The sequence below is a fragment of the Cetorhinus maximus genome, chromosome 6, assembly GCF_964194155.1.
Source record: "Cetorhinus maximus chromosome 6, sCetMax3.hap1.1, whole genome shotgun sequence".
NCBI classification, from domain to species: Eukaryota; Metazoa; Chordata; class Chondrichthyes; order Lamniformes; family Cetorhinidae; genus Cetorhinus; species Cetorhinus maximus.
In genome coordinates, this window is record NC_135884.1 from 107,830,476 (window position 1) to 107,848,178 (window position 17,703).

Below are 17,703 nucleotides of genomic sequence, written 5' to 3' on the forward strand. Positions count from 1 at the left end.
TTATCCAATTCCCTTTTGAAAGTTATTATTGAATCTACTTCCAGTATTCTTTCAGGTAGTGCATTCCAGATATTGCTTTAAAACAATTAACACAGTTAAAATGCTTTCATTATATATTTGCTTAACTATTGGCCTGTGGTTAGGGTAAAGCTTTGACAAAGCAATATAATATGGGGATTTCTTAAGCTTTGTTTGGCACCATATTTTGATTTATATTTGTGGGGGGTTCTTTTGTTGCTAAAAGTTTAATGCTCACATTGCCAATCATAATCATATTTGGTATTTAATTGTGTGTTGGCTTGAAATAATTCACTAGAATTTAATGTTTTTTGTTAGATTCTGAGTTCACGGAGGATGTTGTATATTGTTTCAATCATCCATTAATTAAAACTCTTCAAAGCATAGAATACAGGCTACAGTTGAGGCAAACAGTCTCCTGACTTAAATTATGGGATAATTCATCTTTTATCTTCTTGTGCTGAAAAGGCCTCTGGCCAGATTTTACGCTCCCCCCCGACCCCAACCCTGCATCCCATCCCACCTCCAGTGGGTTCTGAGGCGGTGGGAAGCATGAAATTGCATGGAACGCATTCTTTCCGGGTTCTGGCCTGCCCTGACCTCATAGTGATTTCACGCTGGGGCGGGCAGGGCATCGAACGGGAACCCTGTCCTTGTCCCAATTGAGGCCCTTAAATGGCTAATTAATGGCCCCTTAAGGGCCGTTTCCTGCCGAACCTCAATTTTTAGGCTGGCGGGCAGATGGAAGCTTGGGGTGGGGGAGGGGGAACCCAGAAATAAAGAAAGTTCGATCTCGGGTGAGAAGTAGGAAGGGTTGAGCCTCCATCAGAAGCCCCCTTCTGATGTAGGGCACCTCCCCTTAAGGCCCAGTGTCTTACAGACCTCCATCCCCCCAACAACGGCCTATATCCCTGGACTCCAATCACCTACTCGCAACACCCCCCAGGCCTTCCCTACCCTCCCCGCCCTGGGACCCCTGACACCTTTTTCTCCGCTTTCCAGACCTTAGTCTCAGGCAGCTCTATGCAGGTGCCTCTTCCAGCCATTGTAGCGTTGTTGCTGGAGGGATTGGAGAACTGCAAGTCAATCGAGGGGTGGAAGTCCTGTCTTATGCCATTCAACGCTCATTAAAGCGTAAGATGGCAGTGGGGCTATTGAAGTCGGCGGAGATGTGTTCCCTGCCGACTCATTGGATGGCGGGGGCTTAGCCCCCGCCATCCTAACAATTCAGACCTTTGTGTCATTTTTATGTATCCGTTGAATTCTAATGACTGCATATTTCACATCTTGAGGTGGGAGAGCATATGGAGAATACTGTAATAGATATCTCAAAGATCTCATTGAGAAAATTCAGTAATGTCAATGCACGATTGAAGCACAAGGGTGGTTAGTAAACAATTAAATGTTGAGATGAGATTATTGACCTCAAATCATTTCCATGGATTGGATCTTGTTATAAATAGTCTGGAGTGCAGTTGTGTTGTATAACATGGTTGTGTTGCAAACCATGGAGAGGAAAACAGCAGAGGACTGAGAAATTGAGCATAATAGTGGTGGGAGAGGGGTTGTCATTACATACATAACTTTAAAACTAGAACCTTGGGAGAAATAAGAATTTACCTGTTTAATAGTTCTAGAAATGTGACAAACTGTGAAGACAGCTAGAATTCCCTTCTACGCCCCTCCACCTCTATATCTCCCTCTCCTACTTTCAGACCCTCCTTAAGACCCAACTTTTGGACTAAGTCTTCCTGTTGCTGTCCAAACTGATTTAGCACAGACCAAGGATCAAATCTGGGGTCATCTTGTATGATCTGGTACTTTACCAAGCAGTGCATTTGCTGATTAGCCAATCAAGTGAAGATTGATACTGATTATTGATTGTTTCATGTCATGGTGATATTGTTAATGCACGACTGAGATTTCAGTCCATATCTTCTAAATCATTACTTCCACATTGGATATCTCAATGAAAAGATCACTGTCATCAAGTAAATGGGCTCGGAGGAAAGGAAGAAGATAGTACCTGAAAATGAAAAGAAAGAGGCTGAAAGCAGTGAGGAACAAAAAAAAAAGAACCATGAAAGAGCACGGAAGGGGAAAAATACTCAAAGTGAGAGTGTGGGAAGCAAATGGGGACCAGCTGGATGAAATTCCAGAGAACAGAAAGAAATAAAGTGTGCCAAGAAAGAAGGAATTAGCCCTACAAAAGAGAAAGTTGGAGAGTGACAAGAGGAGAGAAAGTATGGGAGTTAGAAAGAAAGCCTTAAAAAGACTGGAGAGAGGATGACAATGCTACTGGAGAAATGGTGAAGGACAATTCATAATCTGGCATAAAGAGAAGAAACATAATGGAAAATGGGTCAATTAAAAAAAGTTGGCCATCAGTTTGAGGTTGGCCAATCTCTATTTGCATCCATGTTTTAATTTTTTAGCTTTTGAGGTTGATAGGTTTTAACAAATGTGATTGGATGTGTTTATTTTTGTAATGGACTATTGGAAGCAATGTGCTTTAAAAATGTGGTTACAATTTGATTCCCAATAAAGAAGGACTTGCATTTATGTAGTACCATCCATAACCTCAGGATGCCTCAAAGTGCTTTACAGCCTCTGAAGCGCTTTTGAAATGTAGTTCCTGTTACACAATTAGAAATTCAGCAGCCAATTTGCACACAGGCAGGTACCACAAACAGCAACGTGATAATAAATCATCTATTTTCGGTATAGGTTAAGTGATGAATATTGGCCAGGATGCTGGGGAGAAATACCCTGATTTTTTTTAAATAGTGCTTTTGGGTCTTTGACCATCTAAGAGGGGAGATGGGGCTTCAATTTATAATTTCTGCCAAAAGATAACGGGCAGAATTTTGACCTTGGTGGGCAGGGGCAGGCGTGGCAGTCGGGAATCTGACCGCCACCTGCAATCAAGGCCAGAAGACAATTTCACGCTGGCGGGCCAATTAAGGCCCACCCAGCATGAAACGCAAGCGGCAGCGCTCATTGCTGCCTGTGCGGTGGGGGGGGGAGGAGGGCAGTGGTGGGGGGGGTGGGGGGGGGAGGAGGGCAGTGGTGGGGGGCGTGGGGTGGGATAGAGGGTGAGCTGGGTGAGTGTGAGCTTCATGCATGCGCACAAGTGTGCGCTTGAGAATCTCCCTGAGGCACAGAGCTGCACCAGGGAGATGAAGAGTTTTCAAAAAAATAATAAAGACTTGAAAGATATTATAAAACATGTCCCCTCATTTGACTCTGTCACATGAGTAGGGACGTGTTATCAGTGAAATTAAAAATATATTTTATTTTTATTTGATGTTGGAAATCTCACCCCCCCCTCTGCCTCCGTGGATGAGGTTTCCAAAAAACTGCAAGGGCTGCTTGGCCTTTTCGCCTGCCTATCAACCATAAGGTTGGACGGGCAGTGAAAAATTTAAGTTAATTGATACCTTAATGGCCTTAACAGGTCTTTCAATTGTCAGTGGGCGCGCTGGCGATTCTTGCGCGTGCCCGTGAACGAGCTATCGCGCAACTGTGTGTTGACGTTGGGATGCTCGCAGTTTTCCAATCTTCTGGAACTTTTCCAGAATCTAAGGATTCTTGGAAGATTACTACCAGTGCATGTACTATCTACGTAGCTACTTCCTTTAATAACCTAGGATGTAACCCATCAGGCCCAGAGGACTTCTCGGCCTTTAATCCCATTAGTTGCCCTTGTACTTTTTCTCCAGTGATATTTATTGTATTTATTTCCTCCCCCACCTTTGCCCCTTGATTATTTAGTATTTTTGGAATGCTATTAGTGTCTTCTACCATGAAGACTGATGCAAAGTTTTTATTCAACTCCTCTGCTATTTCCCGATTACCCATTATTATTTCCCCAGCATCGTTCTCTAAAGGGCCTATTTTCACTTTGGCTTCTCTCTTCCTTTTTATATATTTAAAGAAGCTCTTACTGTCTGTTTTTATATTACTTGCTACTTTACCCTCAAAGTTTTTTTTTTTGGTCATCTTTTGTTGTTTTTTAAAACTTTCCCAATCCTCTGGCTTACCACTAATCTTTGGGAAAAATTTACCCCGGGGTTAATTTTCCCCCCGTCGGGGATTGTCTGGGGTGGGCGGAGGCGGGCGCGAACCTGATTGGCGTGCCCGATCGGGGATGCACCGCCATTTTACGTGGGCGGGCCAATTAAGGCCCGCATATGCGTGAAAGAGCGCAGAGATCTCCCTGAAGCACAGAGGTGCCTCAGGGAGATCCGTTTGACATGTGTAAGTTTAAATAAGGGAAGGAAAAAACTTTTGAAACATGTCCCCTCAGGTGACACTGTCACATGAGCTGGGACATGTCAAAGAATTAATGTAAAAATTTTTATTACATTTTAAAACCCTTCATGAAACCTCATCCCGCCCGTGGATGAGGTTTCATGAAAAATGCGAAGGGCGCCTGGGCTCTTAGCCTGCCCGCCAACCTTAAGATTGGATGGGCAGCTCATTTAATTGACTCAATGACTATTTAAATGGCCTTAATAGGCCTTTGACCGTTTGGCGGGCGTGCAGCCGAGTTGGCTGCGCACCCGCTGAACTGACAATCTACATGATGCGCGGTGTCGTTGGGACGCACGCCTGACATCACCACATGTCATTTTACATGTCGACGAGCGGGCCTCGCCCCCACTCGCCGACTGGAGAATTCTGCCCTTTGTCACATTGTATGTTTTTTCTTTCAATTTGGTACTATCCTTAACTTCCTCGGTTAACCATGGTTGGTTTATCCCCTTCCTAGAACCCTTCTTCCTCGCTGGGATATACCTTTGTTGTGAGTCATGAACAATTTTCTTAAATGTCTGCCATTGTTCATCAATAGTCTTTTCTGCTAAACTCCTTTCCCAGTCCACTCCAGCCAACTCTGCCCTCATTCCTTTGTAATTACCCTTATTTAAGTTTAGCACAGTCGTTTCTGACCCAAGTTTCTCACTCTCAAACTGAATGCTAAATTCAACCATGTTATGGTCACTGTTTCCTAGGGGATCTTTTACAGCACTATTCGCAACTCCACAGATACTGAAACAGTCCATGTCCAAATGCAGCAAAACCCAGACAATTTCCAGGCTTGGGCTGACAAGTGGCAAGTAACATTCACGCCACACAAATGCCAGGCGATGACCATCTCCAACAAGAGAGAATCCAACCATCGCCCCTTGATGATCAATGGCATTACTATCAATGAATCCCCCACTATCAACATCCTTGGGGGTTACCACTGACTAGAAATTGAACTGGACTAGCCATATAAATACTGTAGCTACAAGAGCAGGTCAGAGGTCATGCGATGAGTAACTCACCTCCTGACTTCCCCAAAGCCTGGCCACCATCTACAAGGCACAAGTGAAAAGTTTGATGGAATATTTCCCACTTGCCTGGATGAGTGCAGCTCCAACAACACTCAAGAAGCTTGACACTGTCCAGGACATAGCAGCCCACTTGATTGGCACCACATTCACAAACATTCACTCCCTCCACCACCGATGCACAGTAGTAACAGTGTGTACCATTCCAAAATGCACTGCAGGAATTCACCAAGGCTCTTTCGACAGCACCTTCCAAATCCACGACTACTACCATCTTAAAGGATAAGGACAGCAGACAGATGGGAACATCACCACCTGGAAGTTCCCCTCCAAGTCACTCACCATCCTGACTTGGGAATATATCGCCATTCCTTCACTGTCGCTGGCTCAAAACCCTAGAATTCCCTTTCTAACAGTACTGTGGGTGTACTTACACCAGATGGACCGCATGGTTCAAGAAAGCAGCTCACCACCACCAAGGGCAACTAAGGATGGGCAATAAATGCTGGCCCCACATCCCGTGAATGAATAAAATAAAACTATGGGATCATTTATTAAACCTCATTATACATTACCAGATCCAAAATAGCCTGAATCCCTGCTTGGATCCACAACATATTGTTCTAGGAAACTGTCCCAAAAGCACTCTATGAATTCTTGCTCATGGCTACCTCTACCAATTCGATTTTTCCAATCTACATGAAAATTAAATGCACTGCCTTTTTTTACATGCCTTCATTATCTCCTGATTTATTCTCTGCCCTCTATAGCTACTGTTAGGGGGCCTATAGGCTACTCCCACCAGTGCCTTCTTCCCTTTATTATTTCTTACCTCCACCCATATGGATTCTACATCTTCCATCCAAGATCATTTCTTGCTATTGTACTTATTCTATCTCGTACTAACAAAGCTACCCCACCACCCTTTCCTTCCTGCCTGTCCTTTCGAAAAGTGACATACCCCTGAATATTTAGTCCCCAGCTTTGATCTCCTAGTAACCACGTCTCTGTAATGGCTATATGATCATACCCATTAACCTCTATTTGTGCCATTAATTCATTTATTTTGCTCCAAATACTGCATGCATTTAAGTAAAGAGCCATTAATTTTGCCTTTTTACCATTTTTTCCCCCTTTGACCTAATCACTGCTGTTTTTTAATGTTTGTGTATTAAAACATTACACACTGGGTGTCATTACCTAAATAGCTGCCCTGCAATGCTGCCATATCCTTTTGCTTTGTACCATATGTATCCCTTCTCCAGAACCTCCCCCCCCCCCCGGCCTCTTTAGTTTAAAGCCCTCTCTACAGCCCTAGTTATGCGGTTTGCCAGCACACTGGTCCCAGCACAGTTCAAGTGAAGCCCGTCCCACCAGAACAGCTCCCTTCCACCCCAGTACTGGTGGCAGTGCCCATGAACTGAAACCCATTCCTCCCACACCAATCTTTGAGCCACACATTTAACTCCTTGACTTTATTTACCCTATGCCAGTTTGCCTGTGGCTCAGGTAATAATCCCGAGATTATTACCTTGGAGGTTCTGCTTTTTAATTTAGCTCCTAATTGTTCAAATTCTTTCAGCAGAACCTCCTTTCTGGTCCTATCAATGTCATAGAGTTATACAGCATGCAAACAGGTTATTCGGCCCATCGTGTCCATGCCGGCCATCAAGCACCTATCTATTCTAATCCCATTTTCCAGCACTTGGCCTGTAGCACTGTATGCTATGGCATTTCAAGTGCTCATCTAAATACTTCTTAAATGTTGTGAGGGTTCCTGCCTGTACCACACCCTCGGGCAGTGTGTTCCAGATCCCAACTACCCTCTGGTTGAAAAAATTTTTCCTTAAATCCCCTCTAAACCTCCTGCCCCTTACCTTAAATCTATGCCCCCTGGTTATTGACACCTCGGCAAAGGGAAAAAGTTTCTTCCTATCCATGCCCCTCATAATTTTGTATACCTCTATCAGGTCCCCCCTCGGCCTTCTCTGCTCTAAGGAAAACAACCCTAGCTAATCCAGTTTCTCTCATAGCTGAAATGCTCCAGCCCAGGCAACATCCTGGTGAATCTCCTCTGCGCCCTCTCTAGTGCAATCACATCTTTCCTATAGTGCGGCAACCAGAACTGCACACGGTACTCCAGCTGTGGCCTAACTAGCACTTTATACAGCCCATTGGTGAATTGTCAAATGATTTTTGTTGGAAGAACATGGACCAACAATATAAAATAAAGGGTAAAATTCTAAAGGGGGTGCAGGATCACAGGGATTTGGGTGTATATGTGCATAAATCATTAAATGTGGCAAGACATGTTGAGAGAATGGTTAATAGTGAGACTGTACAGGATCCTGGACTTTATAAATAGGGACATGCAATACAAAAGCAAAGATGTTATGATAAACCTGCATAAAACATTCGTTCAGCCCAACAGGTGTATTGCGTCCAGTTCTGGGTACCACACTTTAGGAAGGATTGGGAGGTATAGAGAGGGTGCAGAATAATTTCACGGGAATGGTTCTGAGTATGAGGAACTTAGTTATGTAGATAGATTGGAAAAGCTGGTCTGTTCTCCTTGGAGAAGGGAAGGTTGAAAGAAGATTTGAAAGAGGTATTCAAAATCGTGAGGGGAATTGAACCGAGTGAATAGAGAGCTGTTCTCACTGGTGGAAGTATAGAGAACCAGTGGGTGCAGATTTAAGGTAGTAGGCAAAAGAAGCAATGGTGACATGAGGAAAACCTTTTTTACACAGCAAGTGGTTAGGATCTAGAATGCACTGGCTGAGAGTCCAGTGAAGGCAGATTCAAACATGGCATTCAAAAGGGAATTGGATCATTACCTGAAAAGGAAAAAAAATTGCAGGGCTACGGGGAAAAGACAGGGCAGTGATAGTAGGTGAACTGCTCTTACAGAAAGCCAGCACAGACATGGCAGGCAAAATGGCCTCCTTCTGTGCTGTAACCATTCTATGATTCTATGGAGCATCAGTCGAGTGCTGTTGGGAGCAACTTAAAACATTTCCATAAAAGCAAAATACTGCAGATGCTGGAAACCTGAAATAAAAAGAGAAAATGCTGGAAAAACTCAGCAGGTCTGGCAGCATCTGTGGAGAGGGAAACAGAGTTAACGTTTCAAGTCCGTATGACTCTTCTTCAGAGCTCTGATTTTCTGTTTTTATTTTTAAAATTTCCAGTTGTGAAAGTAAAGGTACTTGCGTGGGTTCCATTTGAAATAATTCATTGGAAATAATACATGTGATGGTTAAAAACCTGACAACTGTATTTAATTTTAGAAACATAAATGTAAAATGTAGTGCAGTATTTGGGGATCTGTGTAGTGCAGTAAGTTATCATACTATCCTTTCATTCCCTTATTCAAATCCATCCCAATTTGATGGGATGAAGCATGCCTTTGTCTCCTGGCTGTATGCATCTCACATAAATGAGTTTCAGCAATCTTAGTTAAGTTGCTAGCAGTGTGGGCCCATCATTTAAAACTGCTGACAAACTGACACAAAATTATCAATTTTACAGTTGTTATAAGTTGGTATTATTTTTTTCTTTCCTGGGATGTCAGCATTGCTGGCTAGGCCAGCATTTATTGCCCATCCCTAATTGCCCTTGAGAAGGCAGTGGTGAGCTGCCTTCTTGAACTGCTGCAGTCCATGTGATGCAGGTACAGTGGGAAATAGAAAGTTCACATTAGGACAGTGGTGTGGGATAGGAACATAAGAAATAGGAGCAGGAGTAGACAATGCAATGCCTCTAGCCCGTCCCACCATTCAGAAAGATTTTTTTGAAAATTTGTCCCTGAGATATGAGTGCCGCTTTATTGCCCATCCTTAATTGTCCTTGAGAAGTTGGTGGTGTGCTACCTTCTTGAATCTCTGCTGTGTAAGCAATGTAGGAACTCCCACAGTGAAGTCGTGAAGGGAGTTCCACGACTTTGACTCAGCGACAGTGAAGGAACTGTGATGTAGATCCAAGTCAGGATGGTCTGTGGCTTTGAGGGAAACAGGTTGGGTAAATGCAATTGGAGCTATTTCTCGCACAGAGGGTAAATGCCAATGTGAACTGGTTGGGCTGAGTGACCCATTTCTTTGTTGTAACTTCCTTGAATTTCTATGTATTAGTGACAATCCAAATGCCTGTGCTAGGCAGGTCCACCGTATGGCAGGACATTGTTGATGATGGGCCAAACCACCTAGCTCATTAATGTAAGCTGCAATAACATATAACTGACACTGATGACTGGGATTCTTTCCACTCAGCTGCTAAATGCACTGGAAGCCAATATTAAAATGGGTGATTCTGGTCATATAGGTAATGGGGAACTTAACAAGTTTTATGTGCCGAATGCTTGATTTGGAGACTTATTGGCATTGCAGTAGGTTTCTGGATTTGTCAGCTACACAGCCTTAGTGAGTAGAAAAATTAGTAAAAACAGTCTTTAAAACCCAAGTACAGTCATGGACTTGTATCATTTGAATGTGACAATATTTTTTGTGTGCTGAAGTTGCCTTCTGTTTATTTTTGTTTTGCCTTTTAGATGCCAGCCTAAGTTCAGTAGTAGATCTCTTACCTGAGTCTGACAATAGTGGGTTCAAGGCACGTACTAGTGAATGGCATGCATAATCTAGGTTAACACATAAGTGCAGTACTGAAGGACTGCTCACTGTCAGAGATGCCATCTTTTGAATGAGCCATTAGACCCTCGCCCCATTTTCCCTTTCAGACTTATATTATAATTCCCATGGCACAATTCAAAGAAGAGCAGGGCTCTTGATATGCTGCCAGTATTTATCCCTCTGCCAACAATGCTAAAACACTTTATCTGGTACTTTATCCCATTGCTGTTTATGAATCTTACTGTCCACAGTTTAGTTGCTTTGTTTCCTTAAATCATAAGTGGCTTCACTTGAAAAGTACTACACTGGCTTTGGGATGTCCCGCATAATGAAAGTTTTTTTTTACACTTTTTCTTATTTTTCTTGCCAACAAATTCCCATGTTAGACTAGCCTAGTGGCTAAATGGATTACTCTGTATAAATATGTTATTAAGATAAAACATAACACCACTGTCATTCTTAGTAGCTGAGCCCTGGATTATTTGGGTTATTTGCTAAACCTTTCATTGCTTCCATCTCTCTTTTCTCCCTTTCTAATTTGAATATGAAAAGCTTATTCAACTCAAAGGCCATCACTTTAATGACACTTGGCAGTCATTTGATTTATTAGGTTTAGAGAAAAAAAAATCCACTAAATATTTCATCGTGCCATGCTAATCCTAGTAATATCGCCAGATGAAGCCTTGTACCTGTATTAGCAGAGACAGAATGGTGCGTAATTTTCTTGTCATCTTTGTAAAATTTCCATGAATCTACTGAATAATAAAACAGACTTCTTGAAATATTCAGATTTAGGTTTGCTGTAAAAGTACCTGAAAATACATAATAAAAGAAGAAGATTCATGGTTTAATGTACATTTCAAGGGTCCTAAAGGCGAGTAAGTGGAAAATTAACTTTTCACTAGAATGCCTCAAGTCATTTTACAGGATGAGACACCTATTCATTGAAATTTCAATAACTTTGTAACCCACTTCGTCTTTTATTTTCTTTTTATATACCTGCAGCCGTCAGAAAAGATCCGGATTGAGGTTATATCTCTCACTCTAAACGAAGACGCTCAGATCCTAAAGGATGAAACTACTCAACGATTGTTCATTGAATACAGATTCTACAATTTGCCAGCTGAGGAAACACCAATGTCCCTTCCAAAGCCATACAATGGACAATGGATCTATTACAATCACAGCAATGGTAATGACATAACAAGCGGCTGAAATAGGTTAAATAGGATGTCTGAATATGTTTTCTCCAAGGATTGCATATTAACCATTTATGATGGAAACAATATTAACCTCCAATTTAGGACTGTTTCATTTAGCTATCTGTTGGGAATAGAATTCTACATTTTCTTAAATTTATGTTATATTTAAGAAAAGTGAGCTTAGAGAAATATTTAACTGTCACACGTTACAAGATATCAACACTGGATTTAACAATTGATAGATCCCAAATTCTTTTGGCTGTCATTAGTTCTGTTAAATTATTTCCTTCTTGCTGACACCTTTTATTGCTAAGTATTAAAAAAAACTTTATTCAGAACTTACAGAGGAGAGCTATGTGATTGTAGATATATATACTATATCATGTTTGTGTAATTCTAAAAATGCACAAATTAATTGAATCCTCAGATTCCTTAAGGCTTATACAAAAGCATTTGCTGAATCTAGGATGGGTCTGATTATTGAAATATTATGTAGTTATTTTAGGACAGCCTCACATTCTTTTAATAAATCAGTAAAGCCAATGATACCCATCATTAGGTACATTTTTGCTAATCTATGAAGTTGATTATCTTGATTGAAAAACACATGGCAACTAGGAAGTTGCCTCCATAGTTTACCTTTTTTCAAACGATTCACAATAAGGATGGATTAAAATAATAATTATTAATATCTGGAGCGCGTTGCTATTAAATGTACTAAAACATTAATTTATGTTTTAAATGTGATGCCATTTCACAAATCATTATTTTGATTAATACATAATTACTTCCTGAACTTCAAGAAGTAAGCTGTTCCTAAATTACTTGGGCATAATATAGCTCAAAGATGCTTTAACAAAACTTAATTTGGATCATTCACTTCAGGGTGTAGTTTAACAGCTGGGAACGTAACTACAATTCAAGTTGTTAAATATTCTGTTGTGATAAACTTCAGATCTTTTATACTATAATGTATCTTCAATTAACTTTTTATTATTTTTGTTTGCATGTGTTTATTTTGTTATATTGAGTTGCCTCTCCGATTTAATCCTGTTAGGTTGTCATTATGCTGTGCCTCAGATCGGTAGATGAGATTCCAACGTACACATTGCAGACCTAAGTTTAATGCAGCGCTCATTGTTAAGATTGAGCTCAATCAGGAAGGGACTCTGCATATACACGTTTATGCATATAAAACAGAGGGGCTGAGCAGCCTACTCCTGCTCCTAATTCCTATGTTCGTATCTGTTGCCTGACTGAAAGATTTTTAATGCCCAGCAAATTACTTGGAGATGCTCCCGCTCCGCACATTGCTGAAAGTGTGGTACAAACCCTGCTCATGGCAGAGTGGGAGCAGCTCCAAGGAATTTCCTTAACAATGTGTGGAATTTTCCCAAAATGAAACTATGGACTGCGTCTTCTGGTTGGCGAGCGGGGGGCAGAGCCCACTCGCCGATGTGTAAAATAAAATGACGCGAAGTGACGTTGGGTGGGCATCCCAACGTCACCTCGCGTCATTTACATTTTCAGGAAGGCGCACGTGGAGCCAAGTCGGCTACATGCCCGCCAACCTGTCAACGGCCACTTAAGGCCATTAATAAAGTAATTGAGGTAATCAGTGGACCTGCCCGTCCAGCCTTAAGGTTGACGGGCAGGCCAGGAGCCCAGGCGGGCTTCTCAAAAAACATGAAACCTCATCCACGGGTGGGATGAGGTTTCATGAGAGATTTTAAATGTTTACAAACTGTTGAAATAAAAGAAATTGACATGTCCCAGCTTATGTGACAGTGTCACATGAGATGACATGTCAGGAATTTTTTTTCACGCTTCTAAAAATTTTTGAAACTTCCAGTGATCTCCCTGAGGCGGCACTTAGCTTCTCCCACGCGAAAGAGCACATTCCTGGCTCAGGGAATCCCCTCCCACCCGTGGGAGCACACAGCACTTCCAAGCGGAGTTACGCTAGGCGGGCCTTAATTGGCCCGCCCACATAAAATGGCAGCGCGCCCCCAACCGGGGGTGCCGATCAGGAACCCACGCTCCCACACATCCCCCCCCCGATGGGGGGAAATGTTGCCCATATGTGCGGTAGCGGGCAGTTTCAGCAGCATCCAGCCCACCGTCAGTAATGGTGGCAACTCCCACTCGATTCTGTTTGTAGTCTCATTAATTATGCAGAGGCGCATTTCACTCTGAATCACCTGGCAGGTCAGGACCCAATTCATCTGCCCGCTGTCAGTTGGCGGGTTCAAAGGTCTGAGCACATATTTAAACGCCAGTCCAACACACAATCTCAATTTCTCCAGCTCACCAGAGATGTCTGCAACCCATAAGAGAAAGGCCGAGAGTCTCAGGATGAAATCTGCAACCCGCTTCACCCACCAGGCCCTCCAGGCCTTGATCAGAGGGGTGCAGGAACAACGGCACGTGCTCTACTCCACAGATGGCTGCAGGAAGCACAGCAGCCTCACCTCTCAGGCCTGGGACACCGTAGTGGAGCAGGTCAGTGTGGCTGACGTCTGCGACCGAAGTGCCACCCAGTGCAGGAAGAGGATGAATGATCTCATCCGCACCGCCAGGGTAAGTCATCCTTCAACACCTCCCATTATCATGCACTGAAACAGCTACTCTCTTCAGGGGTTTCACACAACCATTAGCGGGGGACACATATCCCCAACACTCGTTCTCTCACTGAGACATTCACGTCACCACCATCCCATCTATCACGTTGCTTACACTCCATCCTCTGGCCCTTCTGGGGAGGGCTCACCACACACAGGGGACATCTCATCCAACCTCTGCTCCACCCCTTCTCACCGCATGCCTTTCTTTCTTCTTCATACAGGTCAAGCTGGCACACAACAGGTGCGAGAGATCGCAGCAGTGGAGTTATGGCCGACATCCTCACTCTCACTGAGTTTGAGGAGGCTGCAGCCAAGCTGGCTGGGGATGACAGGGATTGCTCCTGTGGGGAAGCGGAGATCAGCTTCTCCATCCAACCTAGTACGGATCACAGCTCCATCACCTCATCAAATCCTGACATTCACAGTCAGTCACATGCAGTCTTTTCTAGCTCATGCTCATTAACTGAAACTCTCTTTTCAATTTTCTAGGCACCAGCAGATTGAGGTCCCCAAGCCAGTCAAGCACCAGTGCGAGCCCCCAGAACTCATCCGAGGATGAAGCTCCAAAGACCATCACGGCACTCACGCGCACCCTCCACCAGCTCAGAGACACACATGTTGGTGGGGCACAGATGTAGAATGTACAGATGTAGAATAGGCTCGGGCTCACTTTCTGGGGAACACCTCACTGACATGTCCCCGCAGCAGTCGGAGGCAGGGACAGCCCAGGTCTTCGGCACTCAGAGGGCTGCTGGAGACCAGCCACCTGCTCGGTCAGATTCAGATGATGAGCCTCTGGAGGCAGTCGCCAAATCTATGCTGGAGATGCAACGGCAGGCAGTGGAACATCAGGCAGAGACACGGCAGTCACGCAGCAGACCAGAGCAAGTGATGGAGGAGTCCATCCGTGTTCTATCTGATGTCATGGCTCCAATATGCGAGTGTCTCGAGGTCACCATGGGAAGGCAGGTGGCCACCATTGAGACCTTGGATCCAGCAGGTCTTGCCGGATTTGTGTTCGGCCTTGCACTCCATGGCCACACACCCTGGTGGGCACCATCAGGATGTAGGCGACATGGCGATGAGACACCTTGACCTCCCTCTGGGTGCAGGAGTCAGGACGGGGTCCTTGGGCACGCACATGGAGGACGAGCATCAGCCAGACGCACCAGGGGCCTCCCCTCAGGAGACTCCAAGGGTGTGCAGCCGTTCACAGCCTTCTTTACCTGTGACCCCATCCACTCCAGCTTCTCAGGCCACCGAGGACGCTTCTGCCCCTGAACAGGTGACCCTTATCAGGCCACGGCCCTCCAGGCCACGGGCCACCAGATGACGTCCGCCAAGGTCATCACAGACATCAGGACATAGCAGCCTCTTGAGGTTCCTGGACCTATGGATCTTCATCCTTTGATGACCTCTCATCCTCTGGCAGGGGTCACCACTTTGCATTCTCAGATTGTGAAGAGTGCAACATACTGCGATGATGCGGGAAACCCTGTTGGGAGTGTATTTGAGTGAGCCACCTGAGTGGTCCAAGCATCTGAAATACATCTTCAGAACCCCTATGGTCTGCTCTATAAGGGAGTGTGTAGACCTGTGAGCAATGTTGTACCTCTTCTCGGAACAACTCTGAGGTCAATGCACTGGTGTCATCAGCCGGCGCTTCAGTGGGTGCCCCTTATCGCCAAACAACCAACCCTGCAGACGTAATGGCAAGTCCCAGGGTACTGTGCATGAACGTGCAGTATGTGCTTCCAGTGATCACACACCAGTTGCATGTTGATAGAATGATAGCCCTTGCGGTTTATAAACATTAGAGCCTGCTACCATGGAGCCCGTATAGTGACATGGGTGCGGCCTATTGCACCTAGGGGAGCCTGAGATGGTGGCGAAAGTAGGATGCAAAATTCACTGGCTATCTTCATCCAGCGCAAACCTGATATAAAAATGGGCCTTCCTGTAAAAGACATCTGTGACCCCCTTTATGCATCAATGTGTTGCGGACTGAGCGATACTACACAGGTCGCCTGTTGATCCTTGGAAAGAACCAAAGGCCAAGAAGTTGATTGCAGTGGTCACCTTCAAAGCCTCTGGCAGAGGATACCCTCCAATTCCACGTGGCTTCAGGTCTTCACGAAGAATGTGGCATATGTGATGTACCAGATCTCGGGACAAGTGCAGACGTGCATAGCGTTCCCTCTTGCTCATTTGTAAATAGGAGACTCTTGGACGATAAACCCTCGGTCTGGCGAGTCACCCCCGTTTTCTGAGTCTCTCCTCCTGACCCTCCTGTTCATGCTGTGGCTCAGTTTTAACATGTCCCTGCTGCTGAAGCTGCGTGTGGAGTTGCCTGTTCCTCCTTCGCTGCTTTTGCCTTCTCTCTGAAAGGAAACATTGAAGACATTAATATTTCAAAAGGCAAGAAAGCGAAGCTCAGAGGATGACACGTTTTGAGACTGTAAGGGTCCATAGTTTTTCCTGCCCTACTTGCATGGTGGCCGATGCCACCTTGTCCCTGAGACACTAGCACACACATCAAGGTGACCAAGATGGCATCGCAGATATGTAACATCTTGAGCCCTGCTTGGGATGCTGAAGTTTAAGTGAGATGATTGACCCAATCTAGCTCTGTGCTCCAATCTCTGATGTGGCATCTTAATGACCAATCAATTGCTCATGGTCAATAAGTGGATGCCCTTTGTCCCATTAGGAGTATCACATCAGGTAAACACGTGACAGGCCTTCATTGATGGAATGTTATATATTATGTAGCTGTGTCTCCCTCACTATTGCCTGCATTCCCAAATACTACATTCCTATGTGTTACACTTGAGATGCAGCGACTGTGATGTGAAGCGAAGCCACTGAGTTCTTAGTAGCCCTTTAACAGTGCCAATGAAGCCATTGGCTTTAAGTGGCTTTCATTGCAAGAAGTTCTTCCACCTTTCTAAGCAGACTCCTGCTTACTCCTGCGGTAACAAAAGATTAGAGGGCGACCTCAGAAAGGGCCCCCTCGTGTTTGCCCTTCCCCTTGACTGCCATTCCACAGCCTTCCCACCGCCGGTGCTCCCCTTGTGTTCGCCCTTCCCCCTGACTGCCATTCCGCAGCCTTCCGCCCCCATTGCCCCCTTTGTGTTTGTCAGCCTGACCCCTCACCTCACAACCCACCCCCAGTTGAAGTGCTTGTCTCTGGAAGTGGAGGCCTGTATGAATACCACAGCACAGTTCCTCAGAACAATGAAATCAAAGAGAAGGAGCAGTCCAACCTATTGCTGCAGCAGAGCGGGGTTCACCGCAACAAGACCGGCCCAGTGCTATGGCAGGTATGTTCCACTCACCTTGAAGTTACCAGCGAACTGAGGTCCGATTTTTGCATGCCACCCCTTTAAAAACAGGTTTGACACCAACATAATTTCCTGCTGTCGTGACAGAAGATTGAAAGGCGTGGCAAGATTCCAGTATGCAGCTGTTTTAATGAGCATTGATGACGTGCTAATGAATGCAAATGGTATTCGCACCACTAGTCAGCAAGATAACCAACCCGCCATAAACACACCATTGGAAGAATTGCGACCTGTTTTTACGACGGCAGGTTTCTGATATTTTGCCTCCCGCTGGATTCTCTGCTTCCGCCTGTCACGAACCCGCCACAGGTGGGATGGGAGGATTCTGTCTAATATTTTGAAAGTCCTGACAGGTGAATCACATAACATGAAATTGATTCTACTTGTTCATATAGTGTGTACTTTCAAAAATGAGTTTCACACTGGATTTAAATTATACTGCACATGGTGCCAAGCTTTGGAATGAAGGTAGTCTCATTTCTCAAATCAAAATGTGCTAAGGAGTCAAATTGCCAATTTTGTTATGTTGCTTTTGTGTAGACTTCGCACAG

General features: G+C 44.5%; 1 protein-coding gene across 6 annotated transcripts in view; it reads left to right on the plus strand.

The window, feature by feature from the left end:
• The window catches only part of rpgrip1l (RPGRIP1 like), a 300,654-nt gene that overhangs the window by 239,627 nt on the left and 43,324 nt on the right, over nt 1-17,703 (plus strand). For all 6 annotated transcript variants that reach the window (XM_078544267.1, XM_078544272.1, XM_078544269.1 and 3 more), the window contains one exon: nt 10,988-11,174. In XM_078544267.1, the coding sequence (XP_078400393.1) occupies nt 10,988-11,174 (187 nt within the window). The remainder of the gene's footprint in view (nt 1-10,987; nt 11,175-17,703) is intronic.